We start from the raw sequence: 25,056 nt of genomic DNA on the forward strand, positions 1-25,056 counted from the left end.
AACTGAGGAAGCATTTGATAGTGTGTGCAGTAATGTGGATCACATGATTCGTTAACAGGTTTCAATGAGTTAGTCACCCTTTAATCTTATTGAAACCAGGATATTGTTTTACAGTGTATATTAGATGTTGATCTTCGTTCCCAGACACCCTTATTAGTTGTGTGTGACTAGTTGTGGAGAGGTTAGTAAATAATAATTATTATCGATAATACTGTTTGAGTAATATTATGCATATTCTATTCTATTTTATTGATAGAGGTATATGCAGTAGCTGATCTAGAAGCTGTGGATAGGGTGGCCATGGTGGGTCAAAATCTAGGGCGCTATCCGCAATCCCATCCCACAATGAATGTCAACAAAATACTGGCTATCACATTGAGCGCTCCAGTAGAACATAGATCCTATTGCCTATAATGCTGTTCGCCTGTCGTTATCTGGCTATAACATTGAGCGCCCCAGTAGAACATAGATCTATTGCCTATAATGTTGTTTGCCTATCTGCTTAGGCATACGGGCTCTATGAATTATGGTGGGGGGGCAGAACCTGAAAGGCGCGGAGTTTACCATATAGGACCCCTCTGTTACCCCTATTGTAGTAACAACCCCTATTGTAATAAATGTAATAATTGTAATACAATTTCAATTAACCTCTATTGTAATATCAAACCCTGTTGTAATAAATGTAATAATTCTTATAAAATTTTACTTAACCTCTATTGTAATATCAACCCTATTGTAATAATTGTAATTAATGCATTTTACCATACAATAAATTCCACATCTAAATTTAAAAGTCAATGGATTTTGATAATCATTTGAATATTAAAACAGGGGTTACACGGTATAACTCTTATTGTAATAAAATTTCTCTCAACCCCTATTGTAATAATTGTAATAAATGGTGATCAAAATCCATAAACTTTTGTATCATCGATTACAATTGGGGTTGACATTTGGTCTATACAAGGGTTCTTTAGCAGTGGGAGGAAACCGGAGGACCCGGAGAAAACCCATGAGGTTGGACAGACAAACCCTACTCCTTTTCAGTACAACCGGAGAATCGAAACCACGCTAGTTGACTCAACGACAGACCGTATGATACAGCGCGCACGTGCTAACCATTCGGCCATCCACCCCTAAAAAAAATAATACCAAAATGAATAACAAGCATGATATGACATAAACTTTATATGTCAACTGTTTTCCGGCGAGATAACGATAGGTGGACAACATTATAGGCAATACGGTCTATGTTCTACCGGGGCGCGCAGTGCTATAGCCAGATAACCATAGGCGTACGAGGCTGGGTGGGCTGTCCCCCCCCCCCCCCCATTAACTTTCGGGCAGCCGGGTAAAGTGAAAACAAATGTTATTATTTCTTCTAGTAGGCTAAATAAAGTGCCCAAAATCTAATAAAACACTAATTTTACTTTTCTTTTAATTGAATACCTCGACTTTGTACTGATACCTCGACTTTGTACTGAATTTACTATGGATTAAAGCATTTTGTCTGGAGCCACTCTACTTCGTGCGACATTTTTCGGACATAGAGTGGGATTTCGGTTGCAAACCTATTGGAAACTTTGAGGTTGCTTAATTCACGGGCTAGAATAGCAGAAAAACGCATTTGCGGAGGTTAAATTTTCAAAGTTTTCTCGGGGATTGCGAGTCCCCCATACCCCGCGACGATTGATTGTTTGTTTGAGATTTGGGATTCAGGTAAGGTAGCCTATATTGGACCACATTGAAGTTGCTGTAATCACGTGCTGGAATAGCAGGAAAACGCGTTTGCGGCAGTTAAATTTTCAAACATTCATCGAGCTCGTACGCCTATGCATCACCAGACTATTTTATGTATAAATTTATTAGATATTTCTAGATTAATCTTGGCAAGAGGACACCCTTCATCAACGGCTTCTGGTTATTAAACAATTTAAAAGTCACGTTATAATCCAAATGTATAAATAATGAATTTATTTATCGTTGATGTTATACATACGTATACAATTTCACAAACTGTCTTCTTTATATTATATATTATTATTGGCATACTTATTTAACAAGGACGTTACTCAAACATCTATTTTATTTTTACACATGCGACTATTCATTTTATTCGTGCAAACCAGTGAGATGTTACAGTAGTTACATAGAAATAGAAGATGTTAATACGACCGCCTTAACGCTAGGTTCCCACTATCACGAGTCTCTTTTTGGTGTGTGTGTGCAGGGGTGGGGGGTGGTAATAACAACCCCTATTGTAATAAATGTAATAATTGTAATAAAATTTCAATTAACACCTATTGTAATATCAACCCCTATCGCAATAAATGTAATAATTGTAATACAATTTTACTTGACCCCAATTGTAATATCAAACCTTATTGTAATAATTGTAATTAATGCATTTTACCATACAATAAATTCCACATCTAAATTTAAAAGTCAATGGATTTTGATAACCATTTGAATATCTATATATAGATTTATGGTAAGCGTATATACTGCATAGAATATTATGAAACAACACAACCGAAAACATGATTAAAATCCGTTAACAAGTTTGGAGAAATTATTAAAATGGAATGTCAACCCCTATTGTAATCAATGATAGTTAAATAAACGTAAAGTATGTTCTCTGAAAATTCTGTCATCTGAGGATTTTGAACATCTTTTCCGTATGCAAATCAGATAAAATAATCCCCCAGATTGCATTTTTTAAATTCTTCTCTACACTTAGACACATTCATTACAATAGCGATTGATATTAAAATAGGAGTTGCACGGTATAACCCCTATAGTAATAAAATTTCTTTCAACCCCTATTGTAATAAATGTGTTTTGCCATGACAATATAATCGACACCTAACTTTAAATGTCTATAGATTTTGATCACCATATCCGCATCAATATATAAGAGTACTGGTATGAATTTATACCGTATAGAATATTACGAAAAAAACCCAACGAAAACATGTCTCAAAGCCGTTTGGAGAATTAATAAAATTCAACCCCTATTGTAATAATTGTAATAAATGTGTTTAGCCATGACAATAAAATCTACACCTAACTTTAAATGTCTATAGATTTTGATCACCATATCCGTATCAATATATAAGAATACTGGTATGAATTTATACCGTATAGAATATTATGAAAAAAAACCCCAATGAAGAATTAATAAAATGGAATGTCAACCCCTATTGTAATCAATGATATTTAAAACGAGAGCATGACTAACGCTGCAATATACGTCCACATTCTTGCTTTGATTGATATGGTACTTTTTAAAATGAAGAGAGTGAAATATGAAATGGTTGTAATATGACAAGAGGCAAAAAAGGCTAGGCGTTGGGTTTGTGGGTTTGTTTTGCCAAATTTTCAGACAAAATATTAACGAAAGAGTGGGTGTGACACTGCCCCAAGGGGTCGGGGCATGCACCAAAATAAATAGTTGCTGTCTTTACGGTATAAGGAATAAATATGCAAAGTTCCAAGATGATCCATTCAGAATTGCAGCCTGTAGAGGATAAATACAAAATTTGGGCATGGCTCTGCCCCTGGGGGTTGGATATGGAACAATAAAAATCGGTACTACCCTGTTATTGAAATGATTGATACGCTCAATTTGAACAAAATCTGTTAATTATTGCAACCTGTAGAGTATTTACCGATAAAAACTAACAAAAAAGTGGGTGTGGTACCACAACCTTGGGAGGTAAAAAAAGGCTAGGCGTTGGGTTTGTGGGTTTGTTTTGCCAAATTTTCAGACAAAATATTAACGAAAGAGTGGGTGTGACACTGCCCCAAGGGGTCGGGGCATGCACCAAAATAAATAGTTGCTGTCTTTACGGTATAAGGAATAAATATGCAAAGTTCCAAGATGATCCATTCAGAATTGCAGCCTGTAGAGGATAAATACAAAATTTGGGCATGGCTCTGCCCCTGGGGGTTGGATATGGAACAATAAAAATCGGTACTACCCTGTTACTGAAATGATTGATACGCTCAATTTGAACAAAATCTGTTAATTATTGCAACCTGTAGAGTATTTACCGATAAAAACTAACAAAAAAGTGGGTGTGGTACCACAACCTTGGGAGGTCGGGACATCCACCAAAATAAATAGTTGCTATCCTTACAGTATAAGAAATAAATATGCCAAGCTCCAAGAAAATCCATTTAGAATTCCAGCATGTTGACAAAAAACACAAACATTGGGCGTGGCTATGCCCCTTGGGGTTGGACATGGACCAATATATATAGGTGCAACTACAACCCTATGCTGGATCATTCCAAATTGGATCCAAATCTGAATTCATACGAAAAATTTTCAAGGCGATTGATTAAGAAATTGTGGCCTGTAAGCGACACACAGACATACAAAAAGAAAATGGGCGTGGCTCTGCGCCTTGGGGTTGGGCATGCACCCCAAATGATAGGGATGTTCCTTAGGGTACAAGGGATAAGTATGCAAAGTTTCAAGATGATACGTTAAGAAATGCGGCCTGTAGACGACAAACAAATACAAAAAATGGGCGTGGCTCTGCCCCTGGGGGTCGGGCATGCACCAAAAACAATAATGATCATCCGTAGGGTATAAGGAATAAGTATGTAAAGTTTCAAGATGATCACTTAAGAATTGTGGCCTGTAGGCGACACACACACCCACACACCCTGACAGGGGCGACGGCAATATACGTCCACATGTGGACGTATAAAAAACTGAAGTATGTTCTCTGAAATATCGTCGTCTGGGGACTTTAAACATCTTTTCCTTATGCATATCAGATAAAATAATCCCCCTGATTGCATTTTTTAAATTCCCCTCTTCAATTAGACAGATTTATTACAATAGGGGTTGATATTACAATATTTTCAAAATCCTCAGAGGACATAATTTTCAGAGAACATACTTTACGTTTATTTAAATATCATTGCAGTTACAATAGGGGTTGATATTCCATTTTAATAATATCCAAATGGCTTTGAGACATGTTTATTTTCAGTGGTTTTGTTTCATAATATTCTATACAGTATAAGGGCATACCAGTACTTTTATATACTATTCAAAAAAAGTAGGGGATATTTGATTTTGGGGGCATAATACTAAAATATGCAAATGACTACGAAAAAAGTCACTATAGAACCTAACAGAAGAAACATTTCCAGTTACATGTGACGCCCAAACGCACCAATAGCTACCGCATGGAATGCAGGTGATGCTTGGGATCATCATGGGGGTCCAACCCAAGATTTGCACGACTCTGACTTTGAATGTTACAGTCATTGTGGCATTGAATTCCAGGGTGGAAACATCAGTTTAATTGTTTTAGTGACCAGAAAAAAAATTTTGATATGCGTCGGCTTACCCAAAATGAAAGGTTACGTGCCCTTGGCATGCTACAGATCGGCACAACACAGGCGGTTGTGGCGCGGACGATGAATGTTTCTCAGTCTGTCATAAGCAGGCTATGGTCCAGATACCGTGATACACAATCTGTACAGGACAGACCACGCTCAGGTCGACCAAGGGCGACAACTCAAGCCCAGGATCGATTTATCCGTACCTTGGCCTTGAGAAATCGTGTCATCACAGCAAATCAGATCAGCGCTCGTCTTCAAACAGACACTGGTGTGAGAGTGAGTGGCCAGACGATTCGGAATCTACTGCATAGGGGTCACCTTCGCGTCTGACGTCCTCGCGTGATCCCTTGTTTGAGAGATCATCACATTCAGGCAAGACGTCGTTGGTGTAGGGATCGTCAACACTGGGATAATCGACGCGGGAGCAATGTGATGTTTTCAGATGAGTCAAGGTTCACTGTTGATTTTTTGGACAGACGTAGGAGGTTGTGGCGTCGTCGAAACGAGCGCTTCCAAGACGTTAACGTCATCAGACATGATCGATTTGGGGGTGGTTCTGTTATGGTGTGGGGAGGCATCACTGTTGCTGGAAGAACGGCTTTACATGTTGTTGCAGGGCGTGTTACAGGCCAGTACTACCGGGACAACATCTTGGCAGTCCATGTTGTGCCAGCACGGAGTCCCGACCTCTCCCCCATCGAGCATGTCTGGGACATGCTTGGACAGAGGTTACGTCAACGTCAACAACGTCCTGCCAATGTCCAAGAACTTGCTGCTGCGTTGCAACAGGAATGGGACAATCTGGACCAAAATGACCTTAGACGTCTCATTAGGAGTATGCCACGTCGGATCAATGCTTGTTTGGCAAACAGAGGAGGATTTACCCGTTACTGACTTGGTTGTGATGCTGTGGTAACTTTGCTGTTTGACCCCGGGTATCATTTTACCCTTATAATGGTCAGTCTGTGCCTTACTTAGTCTAACGATCATTTGGAATAAATCGATGAATGTGAACTTCATTTCATTTTGTCATTTGTTTCTTCGTCAGTTTCATTAGGTGACTTTAATAACACTTAAAAATCAAATATCCCCTACTTTTTTTGAATAGTATATATTGATACGGATATGGTGATCAAAATCCATAGAATTTTAAAGTTAGGTGTCGATTTTATTGGTATAGTAAAAGGCATTTATTACAATAGGGGTTATCCGTGTAACCCCTATTGTAATAAATGTTTACTAAGCCTAGAGAAGGCTTTAATAAAATGCTATCAGGAGGATTTTTTTATCTGATATACAGTTATAATTCGCCAAACGGCTTTGAGACATGTTTTCGGTGGTTTTGTTTCCTAATATTCTTTAGCGATCACACACAAAAAAAAAAAAATACAAACTGGCTGCATTTTCGTCGAAAACTTCAATTCAGATTGTTTTGGTATACGATAATGGGGTGGTGATGTAGTCGTCTTACTTTGAGTATTCTGGACTTGCGATGTCGTAAAGAAATGGTTCTCCGGTGCCCACAAATTAGTCAGTAAGCTTTCGTTTTCATCAGTCCGTAATGCCTCGTTAACCGTTTAAGAAGTCATGATCATTTTTTGTTATTTTTCTCATGTGAAATAAAAACACAATATGACTTCTTAAACGGTTAACGAGGCATTACGGACTGATAAAAACGAAAGCTTCCTGACTGATTTGTAGGCAGAGGAGAACCATTTCTTTACCACATTTGATGGAATTCCGTGGGGATTGCTCTTTTGGGTGTAAGATATGACCCCAAGGTATATAGCAAATGATTCGATTACTTGTGTCAACCGTCTCTACAATAAATATTTTTATTTTCCAGTCGATACTTTATGATGTTGGTCATCGTTATCCTTGTTTTCTGTTTACAATCTGTGAATGGTCAAGATGCCTGTTCAACAGGATTGTGTCAGTGTACGAGGCTTACAGCACGTTGTTATAATAAAAATCTTACCTACATTCCAAAGTTTCCTAGGAATATCACAACAATCAACTTGACGAATAATTCTTTTCGTGATATCGGACCAACTACATTTTTAAATATCAGCAACACAAGCATAGTAAATATTATATTAAGCCATAACGAGATTCACACTATTCGCGAAAATGTGTTACAAAATCTATCTCATGTTCATTCATTGGACTTATCTGATAATCTACTGACTTCAGATTCCTTACGGAACCTATTCTCTAGTGTCCAGAATGATAGCCAACTCTCAAAAATATCATTGAAGAAGAATCGTTTACAAGCTATTCCATTTGACGTTTTTGATGACTTTAAATCCCAGGATAGAATATTAATGGACTTATCTAACAACAAAATCGAAGAGTTTAATATTTCAACTTTTCGATCAATTAAAAATTTAGGAGAATTAAATCTAGGGTATAACAATATATCGAAAATGGTAACAGCTGTTATTACACAGTTAGAATACATCTCTATTAATAATAACAATTTTGATAGCTTATCAGACTTTTGTGTTCCCCAAACCTCCTTTCCAAATTTACAGAAAATACAAGTACAAGGCAACCGTATTGGTAATTTTATTCCAGAACACTTAAACTGTATCAAAAATTTGGAATACCTGGATTTGAGTCAGAACGCCATTGTCTCTCTAAAAACGGATTCTTTTCATTCTTTCAAGTCTCTAATTTGGCTATCTATCGAAGCCCAAAGGAGTCCAGATTCGCTTATTATACAAGAACGTGCATTCAATAACAGCAACATTGTTACCCTGATGTTGTCAAGGAACAGATTATCTATTAAACACCTGGACGAACATGCTTTCGATGGATGTGATAATATAAGAAAATTACACTTGTCTAAAAATTATTTCTTTACAAATGAGGAAAAATTAAATGTTGCGCTTGCTCCTCTGAAAACTCTTAAAAAATTAGATCTAAATGGATGTGGATTACGAATTATACCCAATGTTGTAGCTAAGCATTTTCATGATCTAAGGTATTTGTATATTAGGTTGAATAAAATAAAATCATGGCCAGATAATTTCTTTAAAAATAATATTGATTTGCAAGAATTAGATGTCTCGGACAATTTAATCCAGACTATTACAAATAAAATGTTGTCTAAAATGTTACGAGAAAGACTGAAATTCATATCATTAGGTAACAACCCATTCGTGTGTAATTGTGAATTAGTTTGGTTAATTCAATGGATTCATCGAGCACCAGACAAGTTTTTTAACTATCCTCTAGGATACAGATGTCTCAACATAACTGAAAAAATATGTCTGAACAATACAGGAGTGTTTATCTCTGTAACAACTGTTGCGTGCTTCTTTATCTTTGTTATTTTTATCATATCTGTTATCTTCATATATATCTGGGATATTAAATATCATATTTATATGTGGAGATACAAACCCAGAGAGTTATTGGATATTGCAGAGAAACATTTTGTTTATGACGTGTTTGTTGCGTACTGCGTAGAAGATAGCGACTGGGTTTTAGGTAGTCTTTTACCCGTCATGGAAGAGGGTGAAAACATTAAACTGTGTATCCATGAAAGAGATTTTCAAGGTGGAGGACTGGATAATATTGTACAGCATATGGAGAACAGTCGTAAAGTTCTTGTTTTTTTGTCCAATGATTTTGCTAGAAGTAAATTGTGTCAGTTTGAAATGAGTTTAGCCCAGAAGCTAATTATAGATATGAGTATAGAGTCAATAGTAGTCGTATTGCTAGAGAATATAGCAACAGTTAATATGAGTAAGTCATTAGACGCTCTATTAAAAACAACTACTTATATATCATGGGATGATGAAGACGAGGAAGATGTATTTTGGCATAAAATAAAAACATCACTAAATCGTCCATATGAATTATGATTAAACCAGAGTACACACAGCTCCTACTCGGGGGTTGGGGGGGGGGGGGGACAGTGCATAAAAGTAGGGCGTCAAACCCGATTTCATTTCTACGCGGAAAGTGGGAGGGGGTCTGTGTGGTTTATTTGGATCCTGTATTTTAAGACTTTAAAAGAAGAAAACTCTAATGTAAGAATTTATTTATTTTGTATAGCGCTTGGGATTTTTTTTTTTATTTTAAAAGAAGATAGATTTGATGTAGGAATTAATTCATTCTATTGATATTTTTTTATCTACGAAATATTGTTAACAATGAAGAAGTAGTATCGTTTGTTTTAGAACCTTCACTTAAAAAACGTTTTCTTATATACACAGATGTGTTTTATTTTGTTGTTATATAATTAGAAAACTGATAGAATAATATATAAAATCAATATGAATTTTCAATAAAATCAATATGAATTTTCTATAAAATCAATATGAATTTTCTATGGAACTGCTTTGATTTCCAATTATACATTGTTAACAGCTTATTTTATATTTTGGCTTCTTATAAAGTGTAAGATAATATTTAGATCTACTTTTTATTGTTAATGTTTTATCTTTTGTTTCTGTTTCTTATAACAAAATTGATACGTATGTAATAATACAATATATAATTTGTAGATCTAATTTGATTTCCAAGTATATAATGTTAATGTTTTATCTGATATTTTGGCGTCTTATAAAATGCGTATCGAGTGGGACAATGTTTGAACATAAATATAATTATTCTTGGAATAAGCACTGTACCCATGCCTATTGATGTTTATATATTTTATCAACAATATAATGTTAAAGCTCAAACAAGTTAAATATACAGAGTTTAAGATCATATACATATTGATGTGAATCATCAAACTAATACGGAAACAAATCCAACTTCCCATATGTAAGATACGTAAAGCTGTACCACACAGATAGTTGTATAACCTTAGTAGGCCTATACTTGAATGATTGTGCGTCTTCCGTTTTGCATAATGTTTAACTATTCATCGTCTTACACATGTATACACATAATTACGAAAGCCTATAACTACCATTCGTAACTTCTACTTTTCGCCCCTTCAGAATGCGAAAATCGAAAAGTAGAAGTTACGACAAAATGCGAGGTGACAACACGCTATACATTCCAAAATCGAATCGAAAATAGGAAATTAAGAAATAAATACACCACGATAATAGCGCCCCTCCTTTTTGTCGTGACTTCAAGTTTTCGACTTGCATTTATTTTTGTGAAGCGTATGTCGACGTTCGACTCTGTTATACTTTTGTATTTATTCATGACTGTAAGAAGGCACCAACACGCATACCAAGCCAAGTACAACTCGAAAAGTAGAAATTAGGAAATTAACACACCGCGATATTAACGACCTATCATTTGACTTGCTGTCATGCTGTCGACTTTTTGAGTTTCGCCTCGGAAGTTGTTGTAGTCGCGATGTGTTAATTTACTAATTTCTACTTTCCGAGCTGCATTTTGACTTGGTACGCGTGTTTGCGCCTACTTACTGACATGAATACATACAAAAATATAACAAAGTCGAACGTCGACATCACGCTACACAAAAATAAATGCAAGTCGAAAAACAACACGTTATACTAGCTATTATCTCTTAATTTTCAATTTTCGTGTCGATTTGGGCTTGTGCAGCGTGCTGTTGTCTCACATTTTATCGTAACTTCTACTTTTCGAATTTCGCGTTCTGAAGGGGCGAAAAGTAGAAATTATGAATGGTAGTTATAAGCTTACATACATAATAGTAATTCTCAGTCATTGACTTTAATGTTGAAACCATTCCGATAATCTTAATCTTTATAACGACAAAGCGTCCAATATGTCAGTTAATGATCAAATTAACGCACATACGCTTTTACTGGGGATATTCGGAGCTTATAATTTTTAATATTGATTCATGCCTATATAATAGATTACATATAAGTTGTATGAAATTTCTATTGTTAATGTTTTATTAACACAAGCATATTAATGTTTATCTTATCTAATTTCTTTGTTTACTGATACGATAAAGCCCCAAAAGTATGAATTCAGGGTTTAAGATCATGCACAATCTGAAGTATTTTAGACAAATAAAGTTATTAATTCTACTATTGTTTTTTCATTATGTTTAAAATAGTACTCATTTTATAGTTTGAGATATTTATAAACGGCGTGCCTTTAAGTTACAAGTACACATACCGGTATATCCATATGAATCACCGAACCGATACGAAAACAAATCGGAAAAACATACAACTGTAACCTCGGTAGCAGCTAGGTGCTTTCGCCATTTTTCACGTAAGAAAATAAAAGGAAGTTAAAGTTGCGTTTTATTAGGTCTACTTTAATACATTCAACAAACCGTGTCACTAATCTGGGATAATGTCCGCTGACTGTGACTTGATTGGGGTCTCATTTGTGTAAATTAAATACTAGTTAGTAACACACAAAGACGATTTTGTTTAGCTAAATATAATGCGACTATCAGCCATGCTTATTTTGCCGCAGATCACCATTAGCTTTCTTATTGACTTTAATGTTAATTCTCGTCTCTTTGGTCGGCTCTAACTATTTCTCAAGTTTTCGTGGAGTTGAGAGCCTTCTACCACAGATGCAGCAACATATTGCAATTTCTCACCCAAAAAGCAGGTATGGGGTTCACCATGGATATCTTGAGATACACAAACTAGAAGTAGCATACAAGTAACCATGCATTTCAAGAGGTTAACCAACCTCTTGTCACTCTTTTCCCTCCGTCTCAAAATCGCGGATATTCATCGAAAGCTTAATATATATGCTAAATTCATGTTTCACGAAAGGGAGCTTGTCCCGATGAATAGGTGATGGTATAATATGTGTAATTTATAAGGATAAGGGAGATAAGCGACAGCTGGAAAATTTCCGACCCATATCCCACCTCCAAACGGATTATACAGGTGTCTGGCCCTAAGGCTGCAAACGGTGCTCCGTAAACTTGTTTCTAAAGCGCTAACATGTCGTGCACCCGGGCGATATATTGCTGAGAATAGTGCAAGTATAAGAGATATAATCAACTATGTCGATTTCGAAAACAAGAATGGTTTTGTAATGAAACTTGATGAAGAAAAACCCGTTGATAGAGTTAGTCACAATTATCTTTTTACCTTATTGAAGTATTTTGTGTTTTGTCATGGATTAAGATTATATTTAGTAATGCATGTTAATTCTAGGTGTATTTCTTGGACCGAATAAGCACTATATACTCTAGAAATATGAACTGGTATACTCAAGTTAAAAAAATCAAACATGGAGTCAACGAAATCTAACTTCACGTGGCAAATTCACTGTTGTACAATCTCTTATTGTCTTATGACAGTTCTACCAATATCCCAGGATACTGAAATTGAACGTAGGCTAATAGATGCTGCAGGCAATTGGATTCTCGACTATAATATCCCCTTAATTCCCATTTGTTAGGGATAGCCAGGGACATGATACAGGACAAAGTTTATCGAGCTTGAGGAGGAACATTATCAAATTTTTATACGCCCACATTTTCATGTGGACGTATATTGTCGTCGCCCCTGTCCGTCCGTCCACAATTGTTTGTGAACAGTCTACAGGTCACAATTTTTATCCGATTTCAATGAAACTTGAAATATAGGTTTATCACCCTAAGATCTCGGTTCCTTTCGATATTGGCATCTATGGGACCATAACTTCATGGATTATGGCCCCTGTTTGTACGAAAAATCACGCTTTTGGTTTGTGAACACTGTAGAGGTCACAATTTTTATCCGATTTTGTTGAAACTTGAAATGTAAGTTTATAACCCAAAGATCTCGGTTCCCTTCGATATTCGCGCATATCGGACCGTGACTTCCTGAATTATGGCCCCTGATTGTACGCAAAAACGCGTTTTTTGGCTTGTGGACGCTATAGAGGTCATAATTTTTATCCGATTTAAAAAACCGTATTATTATATCACCGTTAAACCCTAAGGACCGTTGAGTTCGAATTTCGTGAAAATCGGCCCAAAACTGACAGACAAAATGGCCGCCGTTCGTTCTCAAATAGCGTAAAATATGGTATATCAAGGTTGTGGACCCTATAGAGGTCACAATTTTTATCCGATTTTGTTGAAACTTGAAATGTAAGTTTATAACCCAAAGATCTCGGTTCCTTTCAATATTCGCGCATATCGGACCGTAACTTCCTGAATTATGGCCCCTGATTGTACGAAAAATCACGTTTTTAGCTTGTGGACCCTATAGAGGTCATAATTTTTATCCGATTTAAAAAATCATATTATTATATCACTGTTACACTCTAAGGACGACTGAGTTCGAATTTCGTAAAATCGGCCAAAATTGACAGACAAAATGGCCGCCGTTCGTTCTCAAATAGCGTAAAAATATGGTATATCAAGGTTGTGGACCCTATAGAGGTCACAATTTTTATCCGATTTTGTTGAAACTTGAAATGTAAGATTATAACACAAAGATCTCAGTTCCTTTCGATATATGCGCATATCGAATTGTAATTTCCTGAATTATGGCCCTTGATTGTAGGAAAAATCACTTTCTTGTTAGCTTGTTCTCTATCCATCTCTCGAAAATGTGGGCGTATCCTGCCTGGCAGCCGCTGGTTATCCGATTTTGTTGAAACTTGAAATGTAAGTTTATAACCCAAAGATCTTGGTTCCTTTCGATATTTGCGCATATGGAATTGTAATTTCCTGAATTATGGCCCTTGATTTTAGGAATAATCACTTTCGTTTTAGCTTGTTTTCTATCCATCTCTCGAAAATGTGGGCGTATCCTGCCTGGCAGCCGCTGGTTTTTAAAGAATTCGATCACAAATTGTGGAATTATCTCTCATTCTAAATATTGGGACACGATACAGGGCACATTTTGATAGAGTTCTTTTTAAACATTCAGTGGGATTGCTCATTAGGATCCCATTCAATTTCAACCAGGAGTGACCTGCCCATATGGAAGAATTTTACAACACAAGGTAAGCAGTTCGATTGGATTTTCCACGCGATAGCAACTACAGTGTTTGGTATTCCGCGACCTTTCGTATCAAACGTTATGCCCCCTTTATGGACACTAACGGATTTTATTACAAATTTGGTAAATTTGCGCGATTTTCCATTTGCTGAAAACCATGTGAACGCGATAAGGCTATACTTTGTAACGGATTTTTAGTAAAACCACATTTAAGTATGGGCGTAGTATGTCGCCACCCATGTCAATTGGCTCGTTAACTTAACAGGCTACAGTTTTTTACGGATTGTTTTTTTTTTTAAATCTTCTTATGCAGCAATGGGGTTACGAGAGGACTATCCATATCGATTTTCAGCGCTTCGCGACTTTTCTTTACAAAGTTATTCCCCCTTTTCCGAAAACTTTGTTAAAATATCAGATGAAGTTGAAATGACATGACTGTCTTTGTTTACTTACTGGTTTAGCCTAATCATTCACATTGCGCGATAAAAATAGTTCATTCTAAATCATCAAATCGGCTGTTTTCAAATGAACTTTTGATATCAAGATGTGGAAAATGTTCCAAGGATCATTAGTATGTAACTCATGCAACGAATCCCTGCCAATCAGTAGCCAATGGGGGCGGAGCTTTATAACGAAGGGTAACGTTATCTCTGGGATTGTATAGGATAGGACGAACGCTCTAAAAATTCCGTTATGGAGTTCTTCCCCTTTCTCTGAAAACCCTGTCAACACGATATAGGTTACTGTTTTTACCAAATTTTTTAAAGCTTGTGAACATGATAGAGATCAGATTTCGTTGAGGCAGCCTTATCAATTGTGGTCATCATGCAAGTTTTCATGTCTGATAAGCTGAAGTGCGGACGTATTCCCACGCTTTGCGTGACAAGTTTTTTTGTGTGTTTTTTTTTTCCAGATTCCCCATTTGATGGTTGGGCCAAATACGATGTTGATGGTCGTTATCCTTGTTTTCTGTGTACAATCTGTGAATGGTGAAGATGCCTGTTCGACGGGATTGTGTCGGTGTACAAAGTTTACAGCACACTGTGAAAATAAAAATCTTACCTACATTCCAAAGTTTCCTAGGAATATCACAACAATCAACTTAATGAATAATTCTTTTCGTGATATCGGACCAACTACATTTTTAAATATCAGCAACGTGAGCATAATAAAGATTATATTAAGCCATAACGAGATTCACACTATTTGCGAAAATGTGTTTCAAAATCTATCTCGTGTTCATTCATTGGACTTATCTGATAATCTACTGACTTCAGATTCCTTACGGAACCTATTCTCTGGTGTCCAGAAAAATAGCCGACTCTCAAAAATATCATTGAAGAAGAATCGTTTACAAGCTATTCCATCTGACGTTTTTGATGACTTTAAGTCCCAGAACGTAATAAAAATGGACTTATCTTACAACAAAATCAAAGACTTTAATATTTCAACTTTTCGATCAATTGAACGTTTAGGAGAATTAAATCTAGGGTATAACAATATATCAAGAATCGGAACAGCTGTTATTACACATCTAGAATACATCTTTATTAATAATAACAATTTTGATAGCCTACCAGACTTTTGTGATTCCCAAACCTCCTTTCCAAATTTAAAGGAAATACATATACACGGCAACTATATTAATAATTTTAATCCAGAATACTTAAACTGTTTGAACAATTTGAAATACCTGGATTTGAGTCAGAACGCCATTGTCTCCCTGAAAACGGATTATTTTCATTCTTTGAAGTCTCTAACCTGCCTAATTATCGAAGCCCAAGGGAATCCAGATCCGTTTATTATACAAGAACGTGCATTCAATAACAGCAATATAGTTACCCTGAGGTTGTCAAGAAACAGATTATCTCTTAAACACCTGGACGAACATGCTTTCGATGGATGTGATAATTTAAGAAAATTAAACTTGTCTAAAAATTATTTCTTTAAAAATGAGGAAAAATTAAATGTCGCGCTTGCCCCTCTGAAATCTCTTAAAAGATTATATCTAAATAAATGTGGATTACAAAGTATACCCAATGTTGTAGCTAAACATCTTCATGGTCTAACTCTTTTGAATATTAATGCGAATGAAATAAAATCATGGCCAGATAATTTTTTTGAGAAGAATATTAATTTGCAAGACATAGACGTCGCGCACAATAAAATTCAGGGTATTACAAATAAAATGTTTCCTAAAATGTTAAGAGAAAGGCTGAAAATAATAGCATTAGACAACAACCCATTCGAGTGTAATTGTAAATTAGTTTGGTTGATTCAATGGATTCATCGAAAACCAGACAAGTTTTTTAACTATCCTCTAGGATACAGATGTCTTAACATAACTGAAAAAATATGTCTAAACAATACAGGAGTGTTTATCTCTGTGACAACAGTAACGTGTTTCTTTATCTTTGTTATTTTTATCATATCTGTTATCTACAAATATATCTGGCATATTAAATATCATATTTATATGTGGAGATACAGACCCAGAGAGTTATTGGATATTGCAGAGAAACATTTTGTTTATGACGTGTTTGTTGCGTACTGTGTAGAAGATAGAGACTGGGTTAGAGATAATCTTGTACCTATCATGGAAGAGCGTGAAAATATTAAACTGTGTATCCACGAAAGAGATTTTCAAGGTGGAAAACTTATCATGGATAATATTGTACAGCATATGGAGAGCAGTCGTAAAGTTCTTGTTGTTTTGTCCAATGATTTTGCTAGAAGTAAATGGTGTCAGTTTGAAATTAGTATAGCCCAGAAGCTAGTTATAGATATGAGTATAGAGTCAATAGTAGTCGTATTACTAGAAAATATAGCAACAGTAAATATGAGTAAATCATTAGATGCCCTATTAAAAACAATTACTTATATATCATGGGATGATGAAGGCGAGGAAGATGTATTTTGGCATAAAATAAAAACATCAGTAAATCGCCCATATGAATTATGATCAAACCAGAGTACACACAGATTCTACTCGGTAAGATTTGCTGCATAAAAGTAGGAAGTTAAAACTGTTTTCATTTCTGCAGCTCGGAAAGGGGTGGGGGGTCTGTGTTGTTCATTTGGATCCTGTACATTAAGACTTTAAAGAATAGTCTGATGTAGGAATTTATTCATTTCATATAGCGCGCTTGTTTTGGGGGTTTTTTTTTTAATTTTAAAAGAAGATAGATTTAATACAGGAATTTATTCATTCTATTGGTATTTTTTTTAAATACGAAATATTGTGAGCTTTGTAGAAGTAGCATCGGTTGTTTTCGAACCGTCACTTTAAAAAATGTTTCCTTATATCTAGCTGTGTGTTTACTGTGTTGGTATTATATTACTAGAATATGTATCTTCTTCAGTGACATTTATAAATTTATACATTTTGATTCATGCGTATAACAATATATTGTATAATCTTTAGATCTAGTTTAATTACCAAGTATATATTGTTAATGTTTTATCCTTTTTTTTATTTTTTATGTTATTTATATATTTTGATTCATGCGTATATAAGGTCTACCAGAACGTCGTGCAGTGTTTTATTGACACCCGAGCATTCCGCAGTACCCTTATGAAATGCATGGTTCAGACATTGTACGCAGCCATTTTGAAACTTTCCACAATGCAATGGCTGTTTTCCCAAACATGTTTTTCATGACGCAAGGGGTCTGTTACATGCTGCACTGACATGCAGCTTTCACTTGTATTTATGGAGAACAGAATATGTCACAATTTGCAATGAACTTTTGCATATTTATTTATGTAATAAACTTCTATTGGGTGCATAAACGATCGGGTCTTGTGATACCCTTTCTTCTGTGTATATTTAATGATTTGTTCTGTTAAGGCCCAAACAGTTTATACCTAAAGTTCAAGATCGCACACAATCTAAAGTAGGCCTACTTTTATTGAAAAATGGGGGTGGATGGACGAATGGTTAGCGTGTCTGTCATTGAGTCAACTGGCGTGGTTTCGATTCCCCGGTTGTATGTGACAAGAAGTGGGATCGCCTGTCCAAACTCGTGTAGTCCGGTGGGTGAAGGGGAGGGGGGGGGGATGTCGCCAGCCGAGCTGTGAATTTATGAGACCAAGTTGTTCTAGACCAGTTTTTCGCGTAGATTCCGTATCTGTGTGATGATCATGCGTTTGAGGGGGCGTTTTCGAGATACGTGTGGGTCCAATGTCTACAATTGGGGGAAATGTCATTATGTTGACATAAACAATTATCATCCTATATATTAATAAAACATAAATTTCTAGGACTGCCCATCTCTAAATAAGTGTTTATGATGCCCCTGGACAACTGTTTTGATTTGTGGCGAGGTGGGGTGGGTTGTTGCAGGTATGCTTGTGTGGAAAGGGGGGGGGGGGTAAATTAGCGGGAAATGAGTTCACTTCGATTTAAATAATGATTTGCGGACAGAAATCATTTTGGTTCGTAAGACCTTAAAAGTTTAAAAATGGTTTCTCGTTAGCTTTTTCGTTCAGTTCCTATTTCGTCCTTCAATAATATATCAAATTATAATGGTACTTTTCAAGAGATCAGGGAATGTAGATAAAAAAACACAGTGTTTCAGAGACATCAAGGAAATATCTATCCCGCGCATATTATGAACTTTGATTTTGAATCTTCTGATGAAGACTAAGAATAAACTAATATCTAAACATGTCTCTGGTTTACTGTGTTTTTATATACATTTCCAGATCTCTTGCAAAGTACCATTATAATTTAATATTTGGAATGACGAAATTGGTACTAAACGAAAAAGCAATCTGATTAAAATACAGATGTATATTTCGTTTCATTGTTTTATACTTTCTGGGGGATCACGTGGCTAAGTGGGTAAGACGCTAGCTCGCTAGCCTGGAGGTCGGGTGTTCGATCCCTGCATTGGCTGAGAAAGTTCATCCAGATTTTCCGGCGTGGTTCTCCCTTGTCAGTGATGCAGGACGGAGGGGCTGACAAGGAAAGCTGTCTAGTCGTTCGGATGGGACGAAAAACCGAGGTCCCGTGTACACATTGACGTGCACGTAAAAGATCCCTTGGCAGTTGGAATTCGATATAAGAGTAGGCCGTAGTGCCGCTGTCCGGGCAAAATTTCCCTCATAGCACACTGTATGGCGTATGCCCGTCTTCATTAGCCCAGGTTAGGAGCAGAACAGTAGGACGTTAAACTCCATTTCATTTCCTTTCATTTATACTTTCTATGGCCTACACTATATATGAAGCTTTGATCCGTTATACTGGCAGGTCGTGTCAGGGTCATACGAGCGGCTTTTGACCATATGACGTCAGACATTGATTAATCAATCAGCGTTGACGTTTCTAGGGGTTTACCGACTGTTCCAAACTCGCCGTAACAGACCGCTTCATTAGCTAATTCGTCACATCAATTAGACAGCCTGTATAACAACTCTTCCAGTTCCAGATCCTAGTGTTGTGAAGACTTTTTCGTACAACCAGGGATCATAATCCAGGAAGTTACAGTCGAAATAAGCTCCGCTAAAGATCGAAATGAACTCAGATCTTTGGGATATAAATATATATTTTAATTTTCATCAAAATTAGCTCAAAACTGTGACCTCTAAAGGGTCCACAACCTTGATATTACATACTTTTAACACTATTTGCGTAATGGCGTGGCCATTTTGTCGGGCAGTTTCGGTCAAATTTTCACGAAATTTAAACTGAACCGTCTATATGGTGTAACGGTGATATATTCAAACTGTTGTTTTTTTAATCGGATAAAAAAAAATGTAGGGGCTATAATCCAAGACGTCACGGTCCGATATGCACTAATATCAGAAGGGATCGAGATCTATGGGTTATAAACATACATGTCAAGTTTCATCAAAATCGGATACAATTTGTGACCTCAAGCTAAAAACGTGATTTTTCGTACAATCAGCGGCCCGATAAATGCCGATAAAATGACCGAGATCTTTTGGAGATAAACTTATATTTCAAGTTTTGTCAAAATCAGATATTATTTATGACCTGTAGAATGTCCAGAAACAAATTGTGGACGGACGGACGGACAGGGGACGACAATATACATCCACATAAAAATGTGGGCGTTAAAAATGGAATATGGTAACGCGAAATTCCTTAAAACATTTTCATTCTATTTTGGTATGCACATCTATGATCTATTAGTAAATTTTAAAATATATGATTATGTTGCGAACATTTTGCAATAACTGCCACATGCAACTAATTAATCTATCAGTAAAAGATAATTATATTGTTAACATTTTGACATATCCAACATTTCACTAATGTATCAGTAAAATAAATAGATTGTAAATATTTTGACATATTTTTACATCTCCAACATTACAAATTTGACTTTGAGCGGCATTTAGCAATTGACACACGTAATAAGCACAAAACATAATATGGAACACAATTACTACTTTAATTAGAGCGTCGTTTCATTGAAGATCTCCCAACGTTATCGAATAAAATATAATTATACTGTAAACATTTTAATGTATCAGTTCAGCGTGTTGAGACTAATTTGAGAAAATAAAATTATGTTAAAGAAATAGTTCTAATAATAAACATCGGAGTACAAGTCATGCGTGATATGTAATTATTATCCCAGCTGTATTACGGAAGTTTGTAAGTTCAAAAGACGACCTTATCAGCATACTAAACCCTTCATGGATCGGTAGTCACAATAACCTAAACCTCTATTCTATTACCTTTATTTTGTGCATACACTATGTTTGGGTACATATCGTATAGGTATGTAAATTGGTTAGAGATAAGAAATTTTCCCATAGCGATGTCTACACTACATATCATTTTGGATATTTTTTATTAACCATGAAAAGAAATACAGAACAGGGTATTATACTTGGTTGTAATTTATCACAGAAATTACCCCCAGTGACATACTCCCACACTTTTTTAATCATTAGAACTTGTTTGAGCATATTTCATGCTTGAAATTTAGGTTATCCACCCCTGTCATGGTAAATAAAAATTTTAAATAAAGAAACTCCCAATTTTTTATTCGCCCATTTAATGCATTCCATTAATAAAAGAGCTGTTAAAAAGGACGACAAAACAGTTGCCAGTTTTCAGTGATATGCATGCTAGGGTGTTAACTTAGTTGGGGATTCTAAGTGAAATTGATTCGGTATTAAAGAATACCATTTCGATAGTGAAGAAATTAATACAACTGCCATTTTTGATGTCTCATGCACATTGTCTTCACTACAGGTATTGATATACAATTTGTTTCTGAATGGGAAAATTGATGTTCAAAGATTCAGATATTCCATATTCCTGAAGCAATGGCCCGATAAATCCCTCTCTGACCATTGCTGGATTGGATAACTTCTGATACTTGAGCTTTTGAGGGAGAGTGTCTATTCTTTCCGTTCAATCAAATCTCTCTTATAAGTACAGCAACTTGACAGCCCTTAATTTAAGCTGGGATCTTCTCTAAAACTTTGGGCAGTGTTGTTCGTCTCCAAACACTATTGTTTACATTGTAGTCGTTTTTGATAGTCTCCCTTGTCACGCAGTTAGTCTTTCTGCCCTATGCTGCAATGCACTGGTTAATTGGACGAAATAAATTTCGTGAGTCATGACGTAACGTTATGTAAACATATTTGAAGCTCTGTTCAGACACGAATTATATTGTTACGCAGTTAGGTAATGGTTGTTAATCGGACTATTGACCAGTCATAATTTGGAACAGAAATTTGCTTTCGTTATGGCAGTGTTGAGTGGGATTAGGTCTAATCAAACGAAACACTGTGAGCAGTATGGGGTATTCGGGAATTGCAGACAAAATGATAATCGTCTTCGATAAAAACAAATATTAATCTATCAATTTTACTATTTATGAATCCATCACCCAGGAATGTCATTGTCATTTTCGATATCTCTGTCATCTTTGACTTCATTGTCTTCAGAGCAAATTAGGTAGTTATGATTGTCTTCTCTAAATATCACTTTTCGCATTCGCACATTTGAGTCAAATATAAAATTGAGGACTTCCTGGATTTTGAATTTAGGGAAAAAGAAATAATAACTGATTTTGTGATCCCTTGTCGACTACAGCTCAATCTTTTGAAAAAAAGATCTTAAAGAAGCTAAAAACGCATTTGATTCATTTCAAAATAAAGTATACTGGGGAACATCACATGCAAAAGAAGGTAAAGGGACGTAACTCCTTTTAGTGTTGAACGCAGACCACCATTAATTTCCACATTGACTTTGATGTGAATTCATGGTTTATTTACCCGGCTCTAAACTTTTCTCAAAGGTTTGTTGGGCTGAACACATTACAGTACAAACAGGGCAATAATTAGCCATGTCTTTACCAAAACATTTGTATGAGGTTTATTAGTGAACCAATACCTGTCAAATAATCAACAAATATGACCATGTAAAAGTGGAAGGAGAGATTTGCTGACCTGACCCGTGGCGCCTAATCTACTGCACCAGAAAGGCCTCTAAGAGATGTGCGATTATGGTGCTTTGTAAGAATATCCACAACCATAACCAAGTATATTTTAACTTACCCTTTCATAGAAACTGTACCGAGTAGCCCAGAAAACAACGTGTACACTATTTAAACTGGAATAATTCAAAAAGTATTGTACATATATCATTCACATTTAACAACTTCACTCCAAATTGTAGCTCAAATAGTGTTAACATAGTAAGGGTTTTCAAAAAGAATGTCAAATCATCTTTTGTCAGATTGGGAAGTCTCACCACACTCATCTCAGTTTACATAAACAAATGATCTATAATTAATTAGTCCCCCGTCTTGCTCTAGGCGTCTTTTCCAACAAGAAATAAAATAATTAATAATCGCTCATCGGCGGATATTAGAGATATACAATAAGCCTGACAAGCGAGACCACAACAGAACCATTCGGTGTTCTTAGGGAGACAGGATGTAGCATTTCCAGAGGAAAGTTCTGAATGGAACACGGATTATGTTATATCGTGATGTATTCTGATATATAAACTCATATTACAAATAACATGGTTGTTTAGTATACAAAAAAAGAACACAGCATGACGTTATACTAAGGCCATTAATTTGTTCCTGTCAAACACGGGATAGTGCTACAAATCTGATTCTGGACCGTTTTGCAGAAATGTGTAACACGGGCTTTTGCTTGGCTACACTAGACGATTCACTGCCTTAACTTAGGATTTGTAGCAGGGATAGCAAGTATTCTCTAATCGTTACTAAGCACAACGAAATTTAGCATGCATTTTCTTTAGATCTAGTTTAATTAGCAATTATATTTTGGCTTCTTACAAAATGCGCCATGGTATTGTGTGGGAGACTGACTGGACACCAATAGATTGATACTTGGAATCAATACTGTACCCAAGCAAACTGATGTTTATATAATATAGAGTTTAAAAGATGCGTTCCCAGAAATATATTTATTTCCAATAAAAGTATGGCAATTTTGGAGAGAGAGAGAGAAATGGGAAGTAGACATATCCAATCTTACTGGAAAAATACTGGATTCCCTGAAAAAAAAACACGCATGGAGCGCATACAGGACAAAAATTAAGGGTTTCCACTCGAAAAAAACCCAGGTCATTTCGGGACTAACACATGCTTCAATTTTATTTCAATAATTCGCTTGCGCGTAGGGGTCTTTAGCAGTGAGAGGAAACCTGAGGACCCAGAAAAAAACCACGAGGTTGGACAGGCGAACCTACTCCTTGTCACGTACAACCGGGGATTCGAAACCTCGCCAGTTGACTCAATGACAGACCGTATGATACAGCGCAGCGCGCACTTGCTAAACATTCGGCCATCCAACCCACCTGCGTGACGCCAAAGGTTGCACGCGGAGATTGAGCGCTTGATGTACATATTGATAAACTTTATGAAGAGTTAGACATACAACACTTTCTGAGATAAAAATCAACAATGAATTCTCCCCCGACTTTGCACCCGTTGCTAGGTAGTCGTCAGCTAAGTCACGTGACACAAACATGACCTCTTTTAATAGATTTTTTTTATAGCAGGGGTATCCCCTGAGTAAACAGTGTTTTGAGAAGGATTTGAAGCAAAATTTTGATAGATTAATCAGTTTGAATATGGTTTTAGTCCAAATATATCATCGAATCACCCAGTTTGTACACGGGAAAGTATCTTTAAATCTAAAGCAGGACTACTTTTATTGAAAACATTTGGTCCAAGTTAAATGTATGTTAATATAAAGCTTACATTGCCGTTTTTTTTATTTCAAATTATGTGTCTTAGACAAATAAAGTAATGCTAATTCTGCCATCGTTTTCATACAAGACCAATCTGATTAAAATACAGATCTATATTTCGTTTCGGGTTTTTTTTTACACTTTCGATGGTCTCTATTTGAAGATTAGACCAGTTGTAGTGGGAGGTCACATCAGGGGTCATGCGAGCGGATTTTGACCCTATGAGGTCAGACATTTGATTAACCAATCCGCGTTGATGTTTCTAGTAGGATACCCACAGTTCCGTGAATCTCACGCCAAGAACTCGCTACAACAGACCGTTTCATTGGCTAATCCCACACATCAACCAAAACGCGGGTTATATAACAACTCTTCCAGATCCTAGTGTAGTAAAGACAAGTAAAACGAAATTTTGAACTATAAAAAAACGAAACGAAATAGGATCTGTATTTTAATCAGATTGGTACACGACTGTTCATTTACCATGAAGCTTTTTGTATTATTAAAATAGTACATATTTTTATATCTTGGAATTTATATAAACTGCGCGCCTTTAACGTACAAAGTACACGTAAATTCCTATGA

At 36.0% G+C, this 25,056-nt stretch overlaps 2 protein-coding genes across 2 annotated transcripts; both read left to right on the forward strand.

Annotated features, from left to right (window-relative positions):
• Positions 1-95: 95 nt before the first annotated feature.
• On the forward strand, positions 96-22,359 carry LOC126817848 (chaoptin). Its single transcript, XM_050545012.1, has 3 exons — positions 96-181; positions 15,163-16,423; positions 22,295-22,359. The coding sequence occupies exons 2-3, from the start codon at positions 15,175-15,177 to the stop codon at positions 22,357-22,359; spliced, it is 1,314 nt and encodes a 437-aa protein (XP_050400969.1). The 5' UTR covers positions 96-181; positions 15,163-15,174.
• LOC126818243 (toll-like receptor 3) lies at positions 7,218-9,264 on the forward strand. The gene has a single exon (XM_050545550.2). The coding sequence runs from the start codon at positions 7,224-7,226 to the stop codon at positions 9,237-9,239; it is 2,016 nt and encodes a 671-aa protein (XP_050401507.1). The 5' UTR covers positions 7,218-7,223; the 3' UTR covers positions 9,240-9,264.
• Positions 22,360-25,056: the final 2,697 nt, after the last annotated feature.

The sequence above is a fragment of the Patella vulgata genome, chromosome 4, assembly GCF_932274485.2.
Source record: "Patella vulgata chromosome 4, xgPatVulg1.2, whole genome shotgun sequence".
Lineage (NCBI taxonomy): Eukaryota > Metazoa > Mollusca > Gastropoda > Patellidae > Patella > Patella vulgata.

Coding starts and splice junctions, on each gene's coding strand:
- LOC126817848 (XM_050545012.1), top strand. CDS start 15,175: ATGGTTGGGCCAAATACGATGTTGATGGTCGTTATCCTTGTTTTCTGT. Junction 16,424..22,294: donor CGCGCACAATAAAATTCAGG/GTATTACAAATA, acceptor TTAGGGAAAAAG/AAATAATAACTGATTTTGTG.
- LOC126818243 (XM_050545550.2), top strand. CDS start 7,224: ATGATGTTGGTCATCGTTATCCTTGTTTTCTGTTTACAATCTGTGAAT.